General features: G+C 53.1%; 1 protein-coding gene across 1 annotated transcript; it reads right to left on the reverse strand.

The window, feature by feature from the left end:
• Positions 1-221: 221 nt before the first annotated feature.
• LOC119095499 (2-oxoglutarate-dependent dioxygenase ucsF) lies at positions 222-14028 on the reverse strand. The gene is made up of 4 exons (XM_037218340.1): positions 13805-14028; positions 12005-12315; positions 4776-5561; positions 222-1278 (listed from the first exon to the last, which is right to left on the reverse strand). The coding sequence occupies exons 1-4, from the start codon at positions 13839-13841 to the stop codon at positions 961-963; spliced, it is 1452 nt and encodes a 483-aa protein (XP_037074235.1). The 5' UTR covers positions 13842-14028; the 3' UTR covers positions 222-960.
• Between the last annotated feature and the right edge of the window lie 774 nt (positions 14029-14802).

Genomic DNA, 14802 nt, shown 5'->3' on the forward strand with positions numbered 1-14802 from the left:
ATCTTTCTTGTTGATCGCAAACACCTAACTTCGATAGATTCTAAAATCGGATAGATTGTTTCATTCGTGTGTATTCGTGTGTGTAAGGCTCAAGTGCATTTGGCCCTCCTTACCTGCAATGCTGGGCGGTTCAAGTGCCCCAAGTTCGGGCGCCTCATTGTATGTGGGGATTGAGGCCCGAAACGTTGGCTTCTTCTCTCTTCAGCCCAATAAGACTGTCGTAAGCATACATATCTGTATTGACTGATACGCAGTTCGGGGTTTGAAACAACCTATATTGCACAGATGAAATTACCGACACACATGCTGAAAGTGTACGGTGATACATGTAGGTGTAATCGCTAGGGGAGGGTCAAACTTGACACAAAGCCGTCAGACTTTAATGCAAGGTTTTGAACAGGCTAAATAATATCTGCGTTTATATAATCCATGGATGCACGATAAACAGCTAAAGATCATTAGAACAACGATATGATATTTCGCTCTTTGCCTCAACCATGGCACAACAAAACCACAAATCTCATTTAAGACGTCTTGCAAAGTACCTCCTTTGTGTCTTATTGCACACTGTAAGGAAATACGCTATGTCACGAAAAAAAAACTGCTGAAATAACCCGCGCTAAAACGAAAAAGTGGTGTCGTTTCCCTTCAGATGGCGGAGACGTTTGCGCGTGGAAGTGTGCAAAACTGCAGCCGCTTGGCTGAGGACTATGCCTACCCTGACTTTTGCTTACCGTTTCCTATGCTATCTTTCTTCGGCGATATCCGTTCTGTTTCCACATCCATTTGCCTAATCGACATGTTCTCTGCTTCGCGACATCAACACCCGTTCTGCCTTTCCTCTCTTCCCACCACTACGCCGCCTGAATGACCGCAGTTCTTCTCCGCTTCGCTCAGGCAACACCGGCCGCTTTGTCCGGCCAGCGCTCGCGCAGCTCCACGGCGCCGCCGCGCCGCCGCTCACTGCTTCCGCAGCCGCGAGGCGAAGGCTGGGTACGTCTTCGCGAACTTGCGGCGGAGCGCCTCGCCGGCGTTGACGGCCGCGAAGCGCGGGTCTCCGTCCAGCGGGCGCACTAGGACGTCATCGTCGGGCTCGACGAACATGGCGATGGACTGTCGGGCGCGACGGCGCAGCGCCTCCTCCTTCGGGATGACGACGCGGTGCTTGGTGGCGCGCAGGCGGCCCGAGGACCACGTCTCCATCAGGTCACCGACGTTGACGAGGATCGTGTCGGGCACGGGCGGGGCCGGCGTCCAGACGCCGTCGGCCGTCTCCACCTGCCGAGTGTGGGGGGGGGGGGGGGCACGGTCAGCTTGGGTGGTGACGGGGTCGTGTGGGCGTCGACGTGGTGGCTCACCGGGGTAGTTTGGGGTCACCTGTGTGGTGTTGGGCTCACCAGGGTAGTTTGGGGTCATCTGTGTGGCATCGGGCCCACCAGGATAGCACAAGGGCGTCGTGATGGTGACACTGGCGACAGGGCTTTTTCTGTGTGACAAAGTTAGCGAAAGAGCTACCATGGCAATGTGGGGACACCAGTGTTGCAAGGGTCGTTCCAGAGCGCGCGTGACACCGTAAGGGTTAAGGACAAGAGTTGACCCGGAGGATCTGATTGGGAGGGAGATGGCAGCCTGGTGCAAGGGTGGCATCAGGTAGGCTGAGAGAGAGAGAGAGAGAGAGAGAGAGAGAGAGAGAGAGAGAGAGATAGAGAGAGAGAGAGAGAGAGAGAGAAAAGAAGAGAGAGAGAGAGAAAAAAAAGGAGGAGAGAGAGAGGGGGAGAGAGAGGAAAAGGAGGGAAGAGAGGGAGAGAGAGAGCCGCATCTGTGCGAGACAGCAATCTTGCTCCTTCCGTGTCTTGTCATGCTCATAAACCTTTCACTGAAAATAAGCCAGAGAAGATCATGTGTACAGTGGCTGCGACAATGGCTTGAGGTTTGCTAGTCTAAATTGGCTTGTGAGTTTAAAAATCTTTCGATGAAGTGTGTGTGTGGGTGTGTGGTGTTGTGTGTGTGTGTGTGTGTGTGTGTGTGTGTGTGTGTGTGTGTGTGTGTGTGTGTGTGTGTGTGTGTGTGGTGTGTGTGTGTGTGTGTGTGTGTGTGGGTGTGTGTGGTGTGTGTTGTGTGTGTGTGTGTGTGTGTGTGTGTGTGTGTGTGTGTGTGTGTGTGTGTGTGTGTGTGTGTGTGTGTGTGTGTGTGTGTGTGTGTGTGTGTGTGTGTGTGTGTGTGTGTGTGTGTGTGTGTGTGTGTGTGTGTGCTCTGTTACATTGATCCTGACTTGGTCCCGTATGGCGGCGTGGTAGGTATGAACCTACAGATTGATCTTGTATGCCATTTGGTTACACAACAGAGCTAATGAAGCTTCCTTCTGATCATGCACAATCTCCAGAAGGCTCATTCATCATCAGCACAATAAACTGCAGAGCTGTGGCCTTGCATCAATGTTGACTCCGACCACATGTCCAATTGCGATGGCAGTCGTGCAGGTATTGCACTTGGCCTGAATGCATTGTTAATGACGCCCCTGACGAAATCCCACACATTTCACGCCTTTATCCCACGCACGGCGGTCCATCGCGGCACCAACAGCAGCTGCAGTATTTCCACCTGAGTTGATGACCACACAAACGACCACACTTCCCGCCCGGCCTGCACTGCCAGACCACTCTCACAATGACGAAGCCGGTCATAATTCGCGTCCGATGGCCGCCGGAGTGCCGTTAGAGGCTCGTGACACGGGCGGGGCGCCCTCCCACCGCCCCGGACCGCTGCCCGGTGATAACTCGGGATCAGCTCGTGGCGGGCGCTCTCCCGGGCCTCTCCGGGGGAGGCCCTCGCGCGGGGGTCGTCCGGAGACCTCGGAGCGGCGCGATCGGTGTGCAGTGGAGGGTCTGCAGTCGTGCCGCCGGCAGGGACACGTGAATATGGCCATGGACGTTCAAATATTCAAGCTCTTTTTATGTATATTGCAGAGGTACTTCCACCCCGTTGTAGCCCGAGTGCTTCTGTTGGTACCTGTCTGATGTGACATGTGGCGGGGTAGGTCAGAAACGACGCCACATCAGCGGTGTGGGCAGTTTCACTCGTTAACAGCCTGACCAAGTATGCCCAAGACACCGCCAGCGCACGTCACGCCCAAAAGGGTGACCATAGCCGGGCAAGTCCGATGAGCCACATAGGGCCGCTCGTGAAGCCTGTCTTGGCCACAAATGGCGGCCGTAATAACATTGCCACTCACCGCCACTAACCACTAACTTTGCACATTGCCACATTGACACTGACATTGCTACATCACTTTTTTTTCTTTTTTGTGCCATTGGCATGTGGGGCTGTTATTTTTGGCCATTACAGTGCCATGTTTCTAAAAATTATTAAAATGTCCTCACTACTGTCCATCCTCCACCCCACCCCACCCCATCCCCCTTCCCGCCCCCTTCCAATCGCTGGTGCCGTCTGTGCCGTGCAGCCTCGCCGCGGGTCGCCCGGAGGCCGGGGCACGGCTCGAGTAAATCAGCCGGGCTGGTCACATGTCGCCACGGCCGATCGCTGCAGATAGCGCTGAGGGGCTGTCAACCCCCGCCGAGGGACGAGGTCGCCGCCCCACCCCGTGATGCAAGGCCTGGCGCGGAGAGGTGGACAGGCTCGGGCCGTCGCAGACGGCGTGCGAACCGCTGCTTTTTGCAGCCGAATAACTGACTCTCTGTCAGGATGACCTGATCGCCACCGAGCTTGTGTAAGCTGCGCTGCAGTTAGTGGTGTAGTCGGTTATATCTTCCACGCAATTGCGGATCCTTTGCGGATCATCAAGGTCATGAAAGCTGCCAAACGCTCTGGATGGGGCATCATGTCTTTCGGTCCGCAAGCTCAACGAGAACATGTGGCAAATGGGTTATTCTGTTCAACATGGCGTCCCTTCGCTTCGGGGGCATGATGTGTGTGCGTGATATCGATAGCATCGTCATAATGATAACAATTTAGTCGGAAGACGGCCACGTAGTCTGAGGACGGTCACGTCGCCTAAAGACGGCCACGTAGTCTAAAGACTTAGAGTTGCACGCAGCTCTCGAAATGCGGGCGTTTTTGTGTGAAAGTGCGTTAGGTGTCTTACCATAAACCTAAAAAACGGTGAGAATAGTGGCACTCAGTGGCACTCAGCCGCCAGCACGTCCAAAGAAGACGGAAACATTCCGAACCTAGCCCCTCTGAAACGCTTTGGACAGTCGTCAACATGTCGTTTGTGCTGTTCCATTTCTCCGGCTTAGGTAATAGTGGGTTGTTCTGTCGAAGATTCTGTGCATTACTAACAACTATAGGTCACGGCGGTCCGATGGTGAGCACTTCCTGGCGGTCATCTATGTGCAAAAGAATCTACATTGTCTAGAGTTGCAACCTGGTGTTGGGCAGAGCTGTGTCCAAAAGATTATCGAATGTCACACTCCTCTTGAACAAGCTCCGGCCAGTGTATGAAAGGCAATAACTACCAATCATTGTCCAAGGTGATGGGCAATTCTCGCCCACGACAGCCACCAGCTGTCGAGGCGTGTAACTGAACAGGCAGAAAAACTGTGTGCCTGGACAGCCCGAAACCTTAAAGGAGACATGGCATCCCTACAGTACCATCAATGTACGATTAATTATGTGTGATTAATTATGTTATGTATGATTAATTATGTCTGATGTACGATTTATGTAGCCCGATTAAGAGAATATATGTCCGAAATAGAAATAAATATCATGTTAAGAACGAACACCTCATTTCCGAACACAGCGCGGCTCCTGACCTCGAGTCCGCCGAGCTCGTCCTGGAAGAGCAGCGTCATGGTGCCGTAGTCGGTGTGTGAGGCGCAGCGCACCGCGCCCGGCGCCACGGTCGCTGGCACCGGCGGGTAGCTGAGCACGCGCAGCGCCGCGCAGCCGCCGTGGCGCAGCATCCGCCGGTGGCCGGCCGTGAGTGCGACCGGCGGCAGCGGCTCAGCGCCGCGCACCTGCTGCTCCCCAGCAGGGTGACCGTCTTCAGTCCGGAGACATTCGGCCCGCTGACTGTCCCCAGTTTGGTGATCTTCAGCGGGCCGATTGCCCCCAGTCTGGAGAAATTCGGCTCGCGGATTTTCTCCATTTTGGTGACATTCGGCTCGCTGACTCTCTCCAGATTGGTGATCATCAGCGGGCGGATTGTCTCCAGTCTGGAGGTCTCCAGCTGGCCGATCGCTCCCGGTCTGGTGACATTCGGCCCGCTGATTGTCTCCAGTTTGGTGATCTTCAGCGGGCAGATCGTCTCCAGTCTGGAGATCTTCAGCGGGCCGATTGCCCTCAGTCTGGTGACATTCGGCCCGCTGTCTGTCTCCAGTTTGGTGATCTTCAGCAGGCGGAGTATCTTCAGTCTGGTGACATTCAGTCAGCTGAGCAGTCGGCCGGTTCCCAGACAGCTGCTGGGACCTGTCTGCCGGCTGCTCCTGGACCAGCGCCTCCTGCAGCGCAGCCAGCAGTCGGTCGCTGAGCTTGCAGCAGGCCAGCGCCAGCTTCTCTAGCTGCTGGCTGAAGCCCGGCATCACGGCGTCTGGGTAATCCTAAAAGGGGCCACATGTCAACAGCAGTGGTCATTCGTCGGCAGAAGCGTTCGCCACTGAGGCTGTGGCTCGCTGGTGTTCATTCTGCAGGGTAGAGCATGAAAATAAACGTCCTCGTTACAGACTCACACACTTACGCACATTTGTGGGTACGAATGCTGGTCCACATGGCTACATGCTCACATTCAGGTCTTATGATGCACGTACAGTTGGGAAAGGCAATGCGATTCTAACTGAGCGATGAGCTTAAGCTTACGAGGTATGGATGGAATAAGTACATCGATAGGATGCCACCTTGTCAATTCCATTACTTACAACAAACTTTTCAAGTGCGGCATATGCCCATGGAACAGACCTCATCTGGTTGCAATACCAATGGATTAATACACGTCTAACATTATCAGCGACATCACGCCCCTCGAGCTTTTCGAAAAGTGTTTTATGAACTCTCCGTCAAACGCTTTCCTAGCGTTGAGGAAGCAAGTGAAAACAGTACTATTCAATGCTTTGTGAACCGATACTTTTGTGACCAGTTCGATAACACTAATAAAGCCGAACTGATTGTCATGATTTGCGAGTTGCAGCTGAGCTCGTTGAAATGGAATTAGCTCAGAACACTTTTCTCAAAACGTAGGTGAGTGTACCGTGACGTTGGTTTTCCTTGGATGCATTGCTATCCAGCTTTGTCCCGAACAATGGAAGCCAGTGCATTATTACCAACATTGCAACAGTGCAACAGTGCGACACTGTGTTCGGGACAAACCAATGCACTGGTGTTTGAGAAACATACAGAACTGCAAACAAGTGCTTGCGAGCATATCTTAAGCCCTCTGCGAAAGTTCCAAGTAGATCATTCGCTTTGTTTTCGCTAAGATCCCCTATCATTTTCTCATTCAGTTTCACCATTTGTGACTCTTACTTCCTCCGGGGACGATGAGACAGTACCTCAAGCTGACTTAAAATGTGTATGGGTACAAAATGACTATTGTGGTCGGCGCGTCCTCAAACACCAATAAACAAGAACGACTTCGAGACAGTTAAACAGGCTTTTATACTGCTATTGCCACAATTCCGCTACTGCTTGCATCCACAATTAATAGCCGTTATAATAGGGGCCATCCACAAATTACGTTATGCATGTTTTGACATTCATTTTTGCCGTTTACCCCTGCTACCCACTGTTACGCTGGACGAAGTTACATACCTCCCCCTACCTCGTTACGCTGTGTTAAATGCAACTTCCCAAAACGTAATGTTTGTTCGGCCTCAAATCGAGCTAGAGGGGCGAATTAAAGACGAGCGTATCGCTCGTCCTACGAGAAAACCAACGAGATCTGGCTTCAAGGTTTTAAAACATTTTGAAAATGGACTACCCTGGCCACACTTGAGCGTAAAGTTACGCTGTCCCCCCCCCTCCACTCTTCCACATTTCGGTTACGCTCTATCAATTCGCTCACCAATATATGCGTAACGTAATGTGTGGGCTGTCCAATAGGATTATTGTTGAAACTCAGCGCTTTTATTTCCTTCCCAAACGGTCTTGGATTACAATCAGCCAGTTTCATTGCGAGTGGAGTATTTTTCAGCCTTGCTTACGTCGCTTCGCGAACCAGATTGCGTACTTACATCCAGTTTTTTTTTTGTTTTGGTTTTATGCATTTCAAGGAGTCTTTGGAGTTGCATTCATTTGTACTTCTCGTGTGTTTCGCGACACCATATAGAAGTCTGCTACATGGAGGCTTCAACCAGGTTTATCGTTGAATTTAAACTGATCTGATGCATTTGAGCCCGTTCCCCCTGCTGGCTCCGGACATGCAAGAGTTGCGTCGTAAACAATTTGGACAGTAGTAAAATGTGTCAAAGTACTAAATCACTACAGCTTAAACTAATGCATCGAATCGATCAAACAATGTTGACCTATTTAAGCATCTGATTCAAGATGGTGTCACCCTGCTTACCATTGGTCATTTGCTTAATCGCTCCATAACATTATAAGGCGTTTTGTTTATCGCCGACAGCTGTAATCGAATCTGGCATGTAACTGGGTTTTAGCTGAGTGTTGATTGGATGTGACCTTCAGTATATAAATCATGATGTACATCGAGTTCGGCGTACAGCATAATGAAATATGTACTAGACGCTCCGTGCCCCAGCCAGGAGTCAGTCCTCTATGGAACACTAACAAATGTACGGCTGGTTTCAGGTAGCATCCCTCTAACCGGCAAGTTAATTTCCCGCGGCAATCTGCAAACGCCAGTCGCGAACACTTGCATTCCAGTCTCCGATGACATCGAAACACGAAATTTCCAGTTCGATTGACATTTCATTGACATGGTTTATGCAACGAAATGATTGTGCATTTTTTGTCATTCGTGATTAGTTCTACGTCCGGTCGCTAACTAATGTTTGAACTCGATGGATATATTTTCAAGGACCAATATACCCCGGTAAACTGTGCTTACAATGAACTGCAGCCCTCTCTGACGGGTAAGTTCGAGTCAAACATGCTGGAGTATCAGCTGGAAAAAGTCATGTCATGCCCTATGCCAGGAAAAAATTGCGCACTCTGTTCCGGCAGAACAAGTTGCACTGTCAGCCGAGGTCAGGCAAACGATTTCCCATTGTTCTTAGATAGCCATCCCGACGAACGGATCTGTAGCTCACGGTGTGTAGATGGCAGGCGCCGACAGCAAGAGTCATTTAACCCCACTGTGGCTGTCCTGTCCGCGCCGCTGTTTCGGTCTAATGCCACGGTCGCGCATAGTGTTCTGGGGCCATACGTCTTCTCGCACGAATAGCGGCGAATCTTCGCATTCGCAGGTTATGTGCTACAAACCGTAGGAATTCCGCTTTGTCTAAATAAACAGCACGTTTATATAGACATACAGACAGGTAGACATCAGGGCAACAAAGAGCCACGGGCCCATCGAGATTGGTCCACCCCAGGTTTCGCACCCATCCTTGACACTAAGTTTACCGCCTGACCTGCCTGAATTAAGCTATAAATGAGATTCTCAGACCGATAGAGCTTGTTTAAGTGATTTTTAAATGTTACTAGGGCGGGACTCCGTACAACTTACCTTGGCAGTCGGTTCTAATGATTCACTTCTCTTTGACTTAACGACACCTATCTCTTCATAGTTCTACTCCTACCTTTTGCTAATTGTAACTGATTTCCTCCAAATCTCGGCCTAATTTCCAGTGCTCCTTGTAAATCCATCATGTCTCTTCCTTTCTTGAATACTTCCATCATATCTCCTCTAAGCCTCTCTCCAGCCGATCTATTCTTTTTGGAAACATGAGGACCAAGTCTGCACTCAGTCCTCTAGGTGTGGTCTGACGTAAGGAAAGTGTAACTTGTTGGCAACAATCCTTCCCTTGTATTGGACGATTACTTTCTTCTTTGCCTTACTTTTACTTTCTTCTTTTCTCTTCCAAGTATCGCTGCGCCCACTCCTGGCGTTACATCTCTGGGAAACCCGGAGCCCAGCAAACCGGCGTATAACCGCCTCCGCAGTCGTATAACTGCCCCCGTAGTCGTATAGTGGCTAGACTGGTCTCGGTCGTCTTCCCTGTGGCAAAGCTATATGTTCTTATAGTGCACCGGCTTACTAGCGCACCTTTTGCTTTGGAAGCGTCTTGTTCTTCCGGTTCAGTCTGTCTACCTTGAAAAATGTCTTCCTCCGGCACTTTCAGCTGACTGTCATAAAAAATCGTTGAGTCGCTGAGGCCGTGTTTTCCTTGACGACTGTAGACCCCGTTTGCGGACGATGCGCGAAACATACTCGGCTAGCTGTGACTGCACTGGGCATGTCACCGCCGACGGGGACGTGTGATGGCGCCACTGCGGAGTGGCCGGTCTTCAACCGCACACAGAATGATCAATAGGCGGCGCTGCCTACCGAGGAGGAATTGGGTAGGTGGCGCTGTAAGTCAAAAACATGGCAGCACACTTATCGCATCGGATGCGGGGAATATTTCTTTTTAATGCGCTCATCTAAGCCATGAATGATTTGCCGCCACTCCTGACTTGGCTGGGCAAGCAAAATAAAACTTCGTGAACGGAATACGACCTTGTTTTGGCTTCCAATCGTGCATCAAAGACTTGGTGCCATTTGGAGCGGCGACTGTTTATCTTGATGTTAAAAGCCAATGAGGACAGCAATTCAAAGTGCAAAATGCAGAGAAAATAAAAGGCAACATACATCATGCGCATCTAGTCTACTTACTTCCGCAAATCTGGAAGAAATGTCACAGTTACACAGCGCACGTGCCTCTAGCACTCGTCATCTCCGAGACACAAGAGACGGAGCTGCGACACAACATCCGGACGAGATCTGGCAAGTGTCCAACCTCGCATTACGAGCTCCTTCTGAACATCAGATACAGCGGTGTGGTGTTACTCCATCTGGCAGTCCAGCGCTCTCTTCTGCAGCCTGGTTGAGCCATTGTGTTGACAGCGGCCGAGTACGATTCCCGGAAACACCCACCCGACCTTGATACCTCTACCCAGCGACTGGTGCTGCCTGAAGGGGTCGCATGGCTCAGTAGGTGGCTGTGAGGTGTCCCATCTCACCGCACAGCACAGCCAGTGAGGTTAAAATGCTGCGTGGCCACAGCGGTATAACAAAGTACTCAGCAGTTAGCGAAAAACGGTGCCGAATTGAAGAAAAAACGAGCTGGACCACCGTAACGGACCGATGGATGGTGGTGGTTGCGCAAGTCGTTCAAGTGTTCCCTACGGCTCTGTTGCGACCTGCTGTCGTGTTTAAATAACACCTATCATCCAGAACGCATGACTGATGTGAAATGCCCGTGATGGGACATCGCCGGGCTCACACAGCGAGTGAATCTCATAGCCCGATTCATAGCCGTACACTAATGCAATCTCAGTCGTAGTTTGTGTAACGACTTAATATGTGAATTGCTTTTCCTGGGTGTGTCTGTTCACTCGCTATCTGAAGGCAGTCACGCGTGAGCTTCCGTCGGCATACGTGCATCGCTGTCGGGGCCGTCGGTTTACACGAGAACCATACGACTCAAAGAATAATTCACATTTCATGTGAGTGCACATGAGAGCAGGTGACGCTAAAATTGTCTTCCGCAAAGCTTATTACGCCGCCACGGCATCCTGCCATGCTGCGTGAAAAACGCTCGCATACAGCATCATTCCTATCGGGATGAGGGAATCTAATCGCAAAACCACAAGTGTTGGAATATGAGGATTTAGCGTTATGTGGGCATGTGATGTTGGCGAAGGGCGGATCTGTCGAAATTCAACTTGTCTTAACTAGCACTTGCATTGTCTATTTCTAGATGCTGAATGCGTTTTGACAAGTGTGGCTGCGGTTCACCTAATCTCACAAAAATAATTTCATGTTAAATATTTCGCCATCAAGACAACATTGTTTTGTACATCGCAACACCCACATTTCTCGGCATTCTTCGGCCTTGTCCGCATTGCGGGACGTTGCGATAGCTGATATTTCTAGACGTTTCTAGACGCTCTCGTCATGGGTTTATCAGGCGTGCGTACAACTCTGCAACTGCGCACTAACGATGCCTCCAGACGACTCCAGCCAGGGCTGGGCGGGGAGAGAACCTGAGTCATTGCACATGACGCAAACTTACGCAACAAAGGCGAACCCCAGCGTGTGAGTGCAGAGGATCGCACGTGTGGATGTCCACGCATTATCCGGGGACAGATAGCGCGAGGTTGACAGGAAGAGAGCGAAACAAAGACAAAAGCGAACAGAGGGAGAGGAGAGGGGGGAGGGAGAAAAGAAAGAAAGAGAGAGGGAGAGAGGAGAGAGAGAGAGGGAGAGAGAGATGAGAGAGAGGAGAGAGAGGCGAGAGAGAGAGAGGAGAGAGAGAGAGGCGAGAGAGAGAGAGAGAGGAGAGAGAGAGCGAGAGGAGAGAGAGAGAGATGAGGAGAGGGAGAGAGAGCGAGAGAGAGAGAGGGAGAGGAAGAGTGAGAGAGGGAGAGGAGAGAGAGAGATGAGAGGGAGAGAGAGAGAGAGAGAGAGAGAGAGAGTGAGAGTGAGAGCAACAAGAGGAGGGCAGCTGGTTCCATCCAGAGGGCAGTCGGTTCCATCCAGAGGGCAGTCGGTTCCATCCAGAGGGCAGTCGGTTCCATCCAGAGGGCAAGATGAGGGCAGATTGGTTCCATCCAGAGGGCAGTCGGTTCCTCCCTGCCCGCTAATCCCGCCCGCTCGCCTGCCCGCTCTCCAGACACTCTCGCCTCTCCAGCCCCCAGCCCTACTGGCCTGCCCAGTCCATCCGCCTCCCCGTCCACGCCATTCCAGCTCACACCTCTGTCCTCTCCTGTCAGCGCCACTGCCCCACCCCTGCCAGAGCCGCGATCTGACCTTCCCCTGCCAGCGCTCCACCTCCCCCGTCTCCCAGCTCAACCGTCCCCTGCCAGATCTGTTCGCCCGCCTCACCTCGCCGAATATGTGGAAGTCGTAGCACTCCTTGAGGTCGAGCAGGTCGACATGGGCGCGCAGCCTGCCCGTGTTCTCCCCGCCAACCGGCGTGTAGCCGTTGTAGCCGGTGCGCGCGAAGCGCTCGAAGCGCAGCTTCGACGCTTCGTCCAGCGCGAAGAAGGCGCGCGCTGCGGTGAACGTGTCTGCCTGCAGGCTGAGGGGCACGCCGTGGCCGCGGAGGTAGGCGAAGCCCGTCAGGCGGAAGGCGCGAACGATGTCGGAGCCGACGGTGAGCAGCGACGCCTGGGAGGGCGTCGACGACGGCAGCGCTGCAGCAGAGGAAGAGTCAGAGGAGTGTACGGGGAGTCAGAGGACGGGGCAACGCCTGAGATGGCATCAACTACGGCAGAACCAAGGCAGATGGAGAGTCAGAGGAGTGCATGGGGAGTCAGAGGACGGGAGTGACGCCTGAGATGCCGTCAACGACGGCAGAGCCACGGTAGATGGAGAGTCAGAGGAGTGCATGGGGAGTCAGAGGACGGGAGCGACGCCTGGCGGGCCGACAATGACGACGGCGCTACAGCAGGAAAAGTCAAGGGAGTCAAGGGGAGTCAGAGGCGGGAGTGACGCCTGAGTGGGGGTCAACGACGGCAGAGTCACGGCAGATGGAGAGTCAGAGGAGTGCATGGGGAGTCAGAGGACGGGAGCGACGCCTGAGATGGCATCAACTACGGCAGAGCCAAGGCAGATGGAGAGTCAGAGGAGTGCATGGGGAGTCAGAGGACGGGAGCGACGCCTGAGATGCCGACAACGACGGCAGCGCCGCAGCGGAGGGAAAGCCAAGGGAGTCAAGGGGAGTCAGAGGGCGGGAGCGAGCCCTGAGAGGGCGTCAACGACGGCAGTGTCACGGCAGATGGAGAGTCAGAGGAGTGCACAGGGCAGTCAGAGGCACATGATGCAGGAGCAAGGGAGAGCAGCGACATCCAAGAGTGTTATAACAACGGTAGCGCCGCGTCAGTTGGGAATCGGGGAAATGTGGCGGAAAAGTCCAGGGGAAAGAAATGATATCTGAGCTCAAGATGACAAGAGTGTTGGGATGCAGTGATAAAGTTATCTGTTTGAACTGTGACACGTGGAAGGGCGTTGTAGTTCGGAAGAGTGGTGTGAAAGGAGCCGGGCGGAGAAGCAGAGAAGGAGACTGCGGCAGTCAATTCTGACATGAATCGGGGAGCCAGGAAAGGTAAACTGAAGGTGAGGAAAGGAAAGATGGGGACGTCAGGGGAGTCAGGACGGGAAGTGGGAAGGGTAGCCGTGGGGTCAAGGGAGAAGATGGCCATCTTGAAGATGGTGTCACGCAGGTCAGCACAGATGTGAGAAAGGAGAGGAAGATCTGAGTCATGACAGAGGACAGTCGGGGTGGAGAAAGGTCAATAACAGGGGAAGTTAGGCGATTTCAGGGGAACGAGTCGTGACACGTTGATGGTAAGGTACGCCGAGGGTGTACTGAGGGGGCTGGGGTTAATACCTACGTCACAGTGCCCTTTACGGTGTGTTGCATAATCGATGCGCCAATGAACAACACGCTTCCCAATGCCCGCATCGCTGCACGGACCTGGTGACGACCGCTGCCTGTTTTAACACGCATTGGCTTCCCGGGATCGATAAGCCGACGGGAGAACCTCGACAGCTCTGGCAAGAGTAAACGAAGAAATGGCAACAGAACACACTGGAGCCTACCAGAAGTGCTCATCACGGCTGTCCTTTCATCGGGCTGAGCTGCGCACCTTACGTTCAGCATGCGCCCCCGTCCAGCCTTACCGATTTCACTAATGTCGATGATCTGTATCTCGGCCATGGTGGTTGACGTCTTCCTCGCACTCGACTGTGGCTGGCCGTGGCCGGTCTGACAGAAGCCGCCTCTCGACTGCGGCTGGCCGTCGCCGGTCTGACAGTAGCCGCCTCTGCGGCGGCGCCGGGCACCGATTTAATCTCCCCCACCAGCCGACGCTGCGGGGGCGGCGCGCGCGCGACCTGCGCCCAGCCCCCCGCCCGCGTCGGCTGTTGACTGGCCGACTGCCCCGCTGCCCCGCCGGCGGGAGGCAGCTGGTCGCGGGAGGCCCGACAGCCAGAGGCGCCGCCAGGAGCGCCACCCGGGGAGTAGCCAATGAAATGTGGGTGTACTCCGTGAATGCCACGGGACCGCTTGACTGAACTTCCCGTCGATGAGGTTCACAGGGCCGGTGAGACTGCTGGGAGGACTGAAGGTGACAGGGACGAGAGATGCGAGAGAATGATGCGAGGAAAACACGACGCTTTCTATCCGGTCGTGGACTTGGCCTGGATAACGTTAAAATCCTTCACTACGTGTCAGACTTCTGCCCGCGCTGCGGCGGAAGCCACCAGAACGGCGATGACAAGCAGACGAGCGGTTAAATCGATGCCGCGGAATGTTCTCGACGGTGCTCACGGTGTGTAATCGATATCCCTCAATAGACGCACGCTACCTCATGGTGTGTAATCGATATCCCTCAATAGACGCACGCTACCCGGACGCTCGTCGCAAACAATCCTGATGACATATTTTTTTATTAGACTGGTGCGCAAGCTTCTATCTTTAAACGATTTTCTCATTGTGCTTCTGTGTTCCTTATTCAGCTGACATAATGTCCTGTGGCTGTTCTGGTTCCCGAGGACAGACGCGTACAACCGTCTTAATTCTTTTGGGGCGTCAACAACCAGACAGAAGGGTGCTTACATCACGTTCCTCGCCGCTTCCTGGCTGCGCCCCTGTCGGCGCGGCGGCGCCCGCAGGTGGA

Source organism: Pollicipes pollicipes, unplaced genomic scaffold (assembly GCF_011947565.3).
Source record: "Pollicipes pollicipes isolate AB1234 unplaced genomic scaffold, Ppol_2.1 Scaffold_4219;HRSCAF=4965_pilon_pilon_pilon, whole genome shotgun sequence".
Lineage (NCBI taxonomy): Eukaryota > Metazoa > Arthropoda > Thecostraca > Pollicipedomorpha > Pollicipedidae > Pollicipes > Pollicipes pollicipes.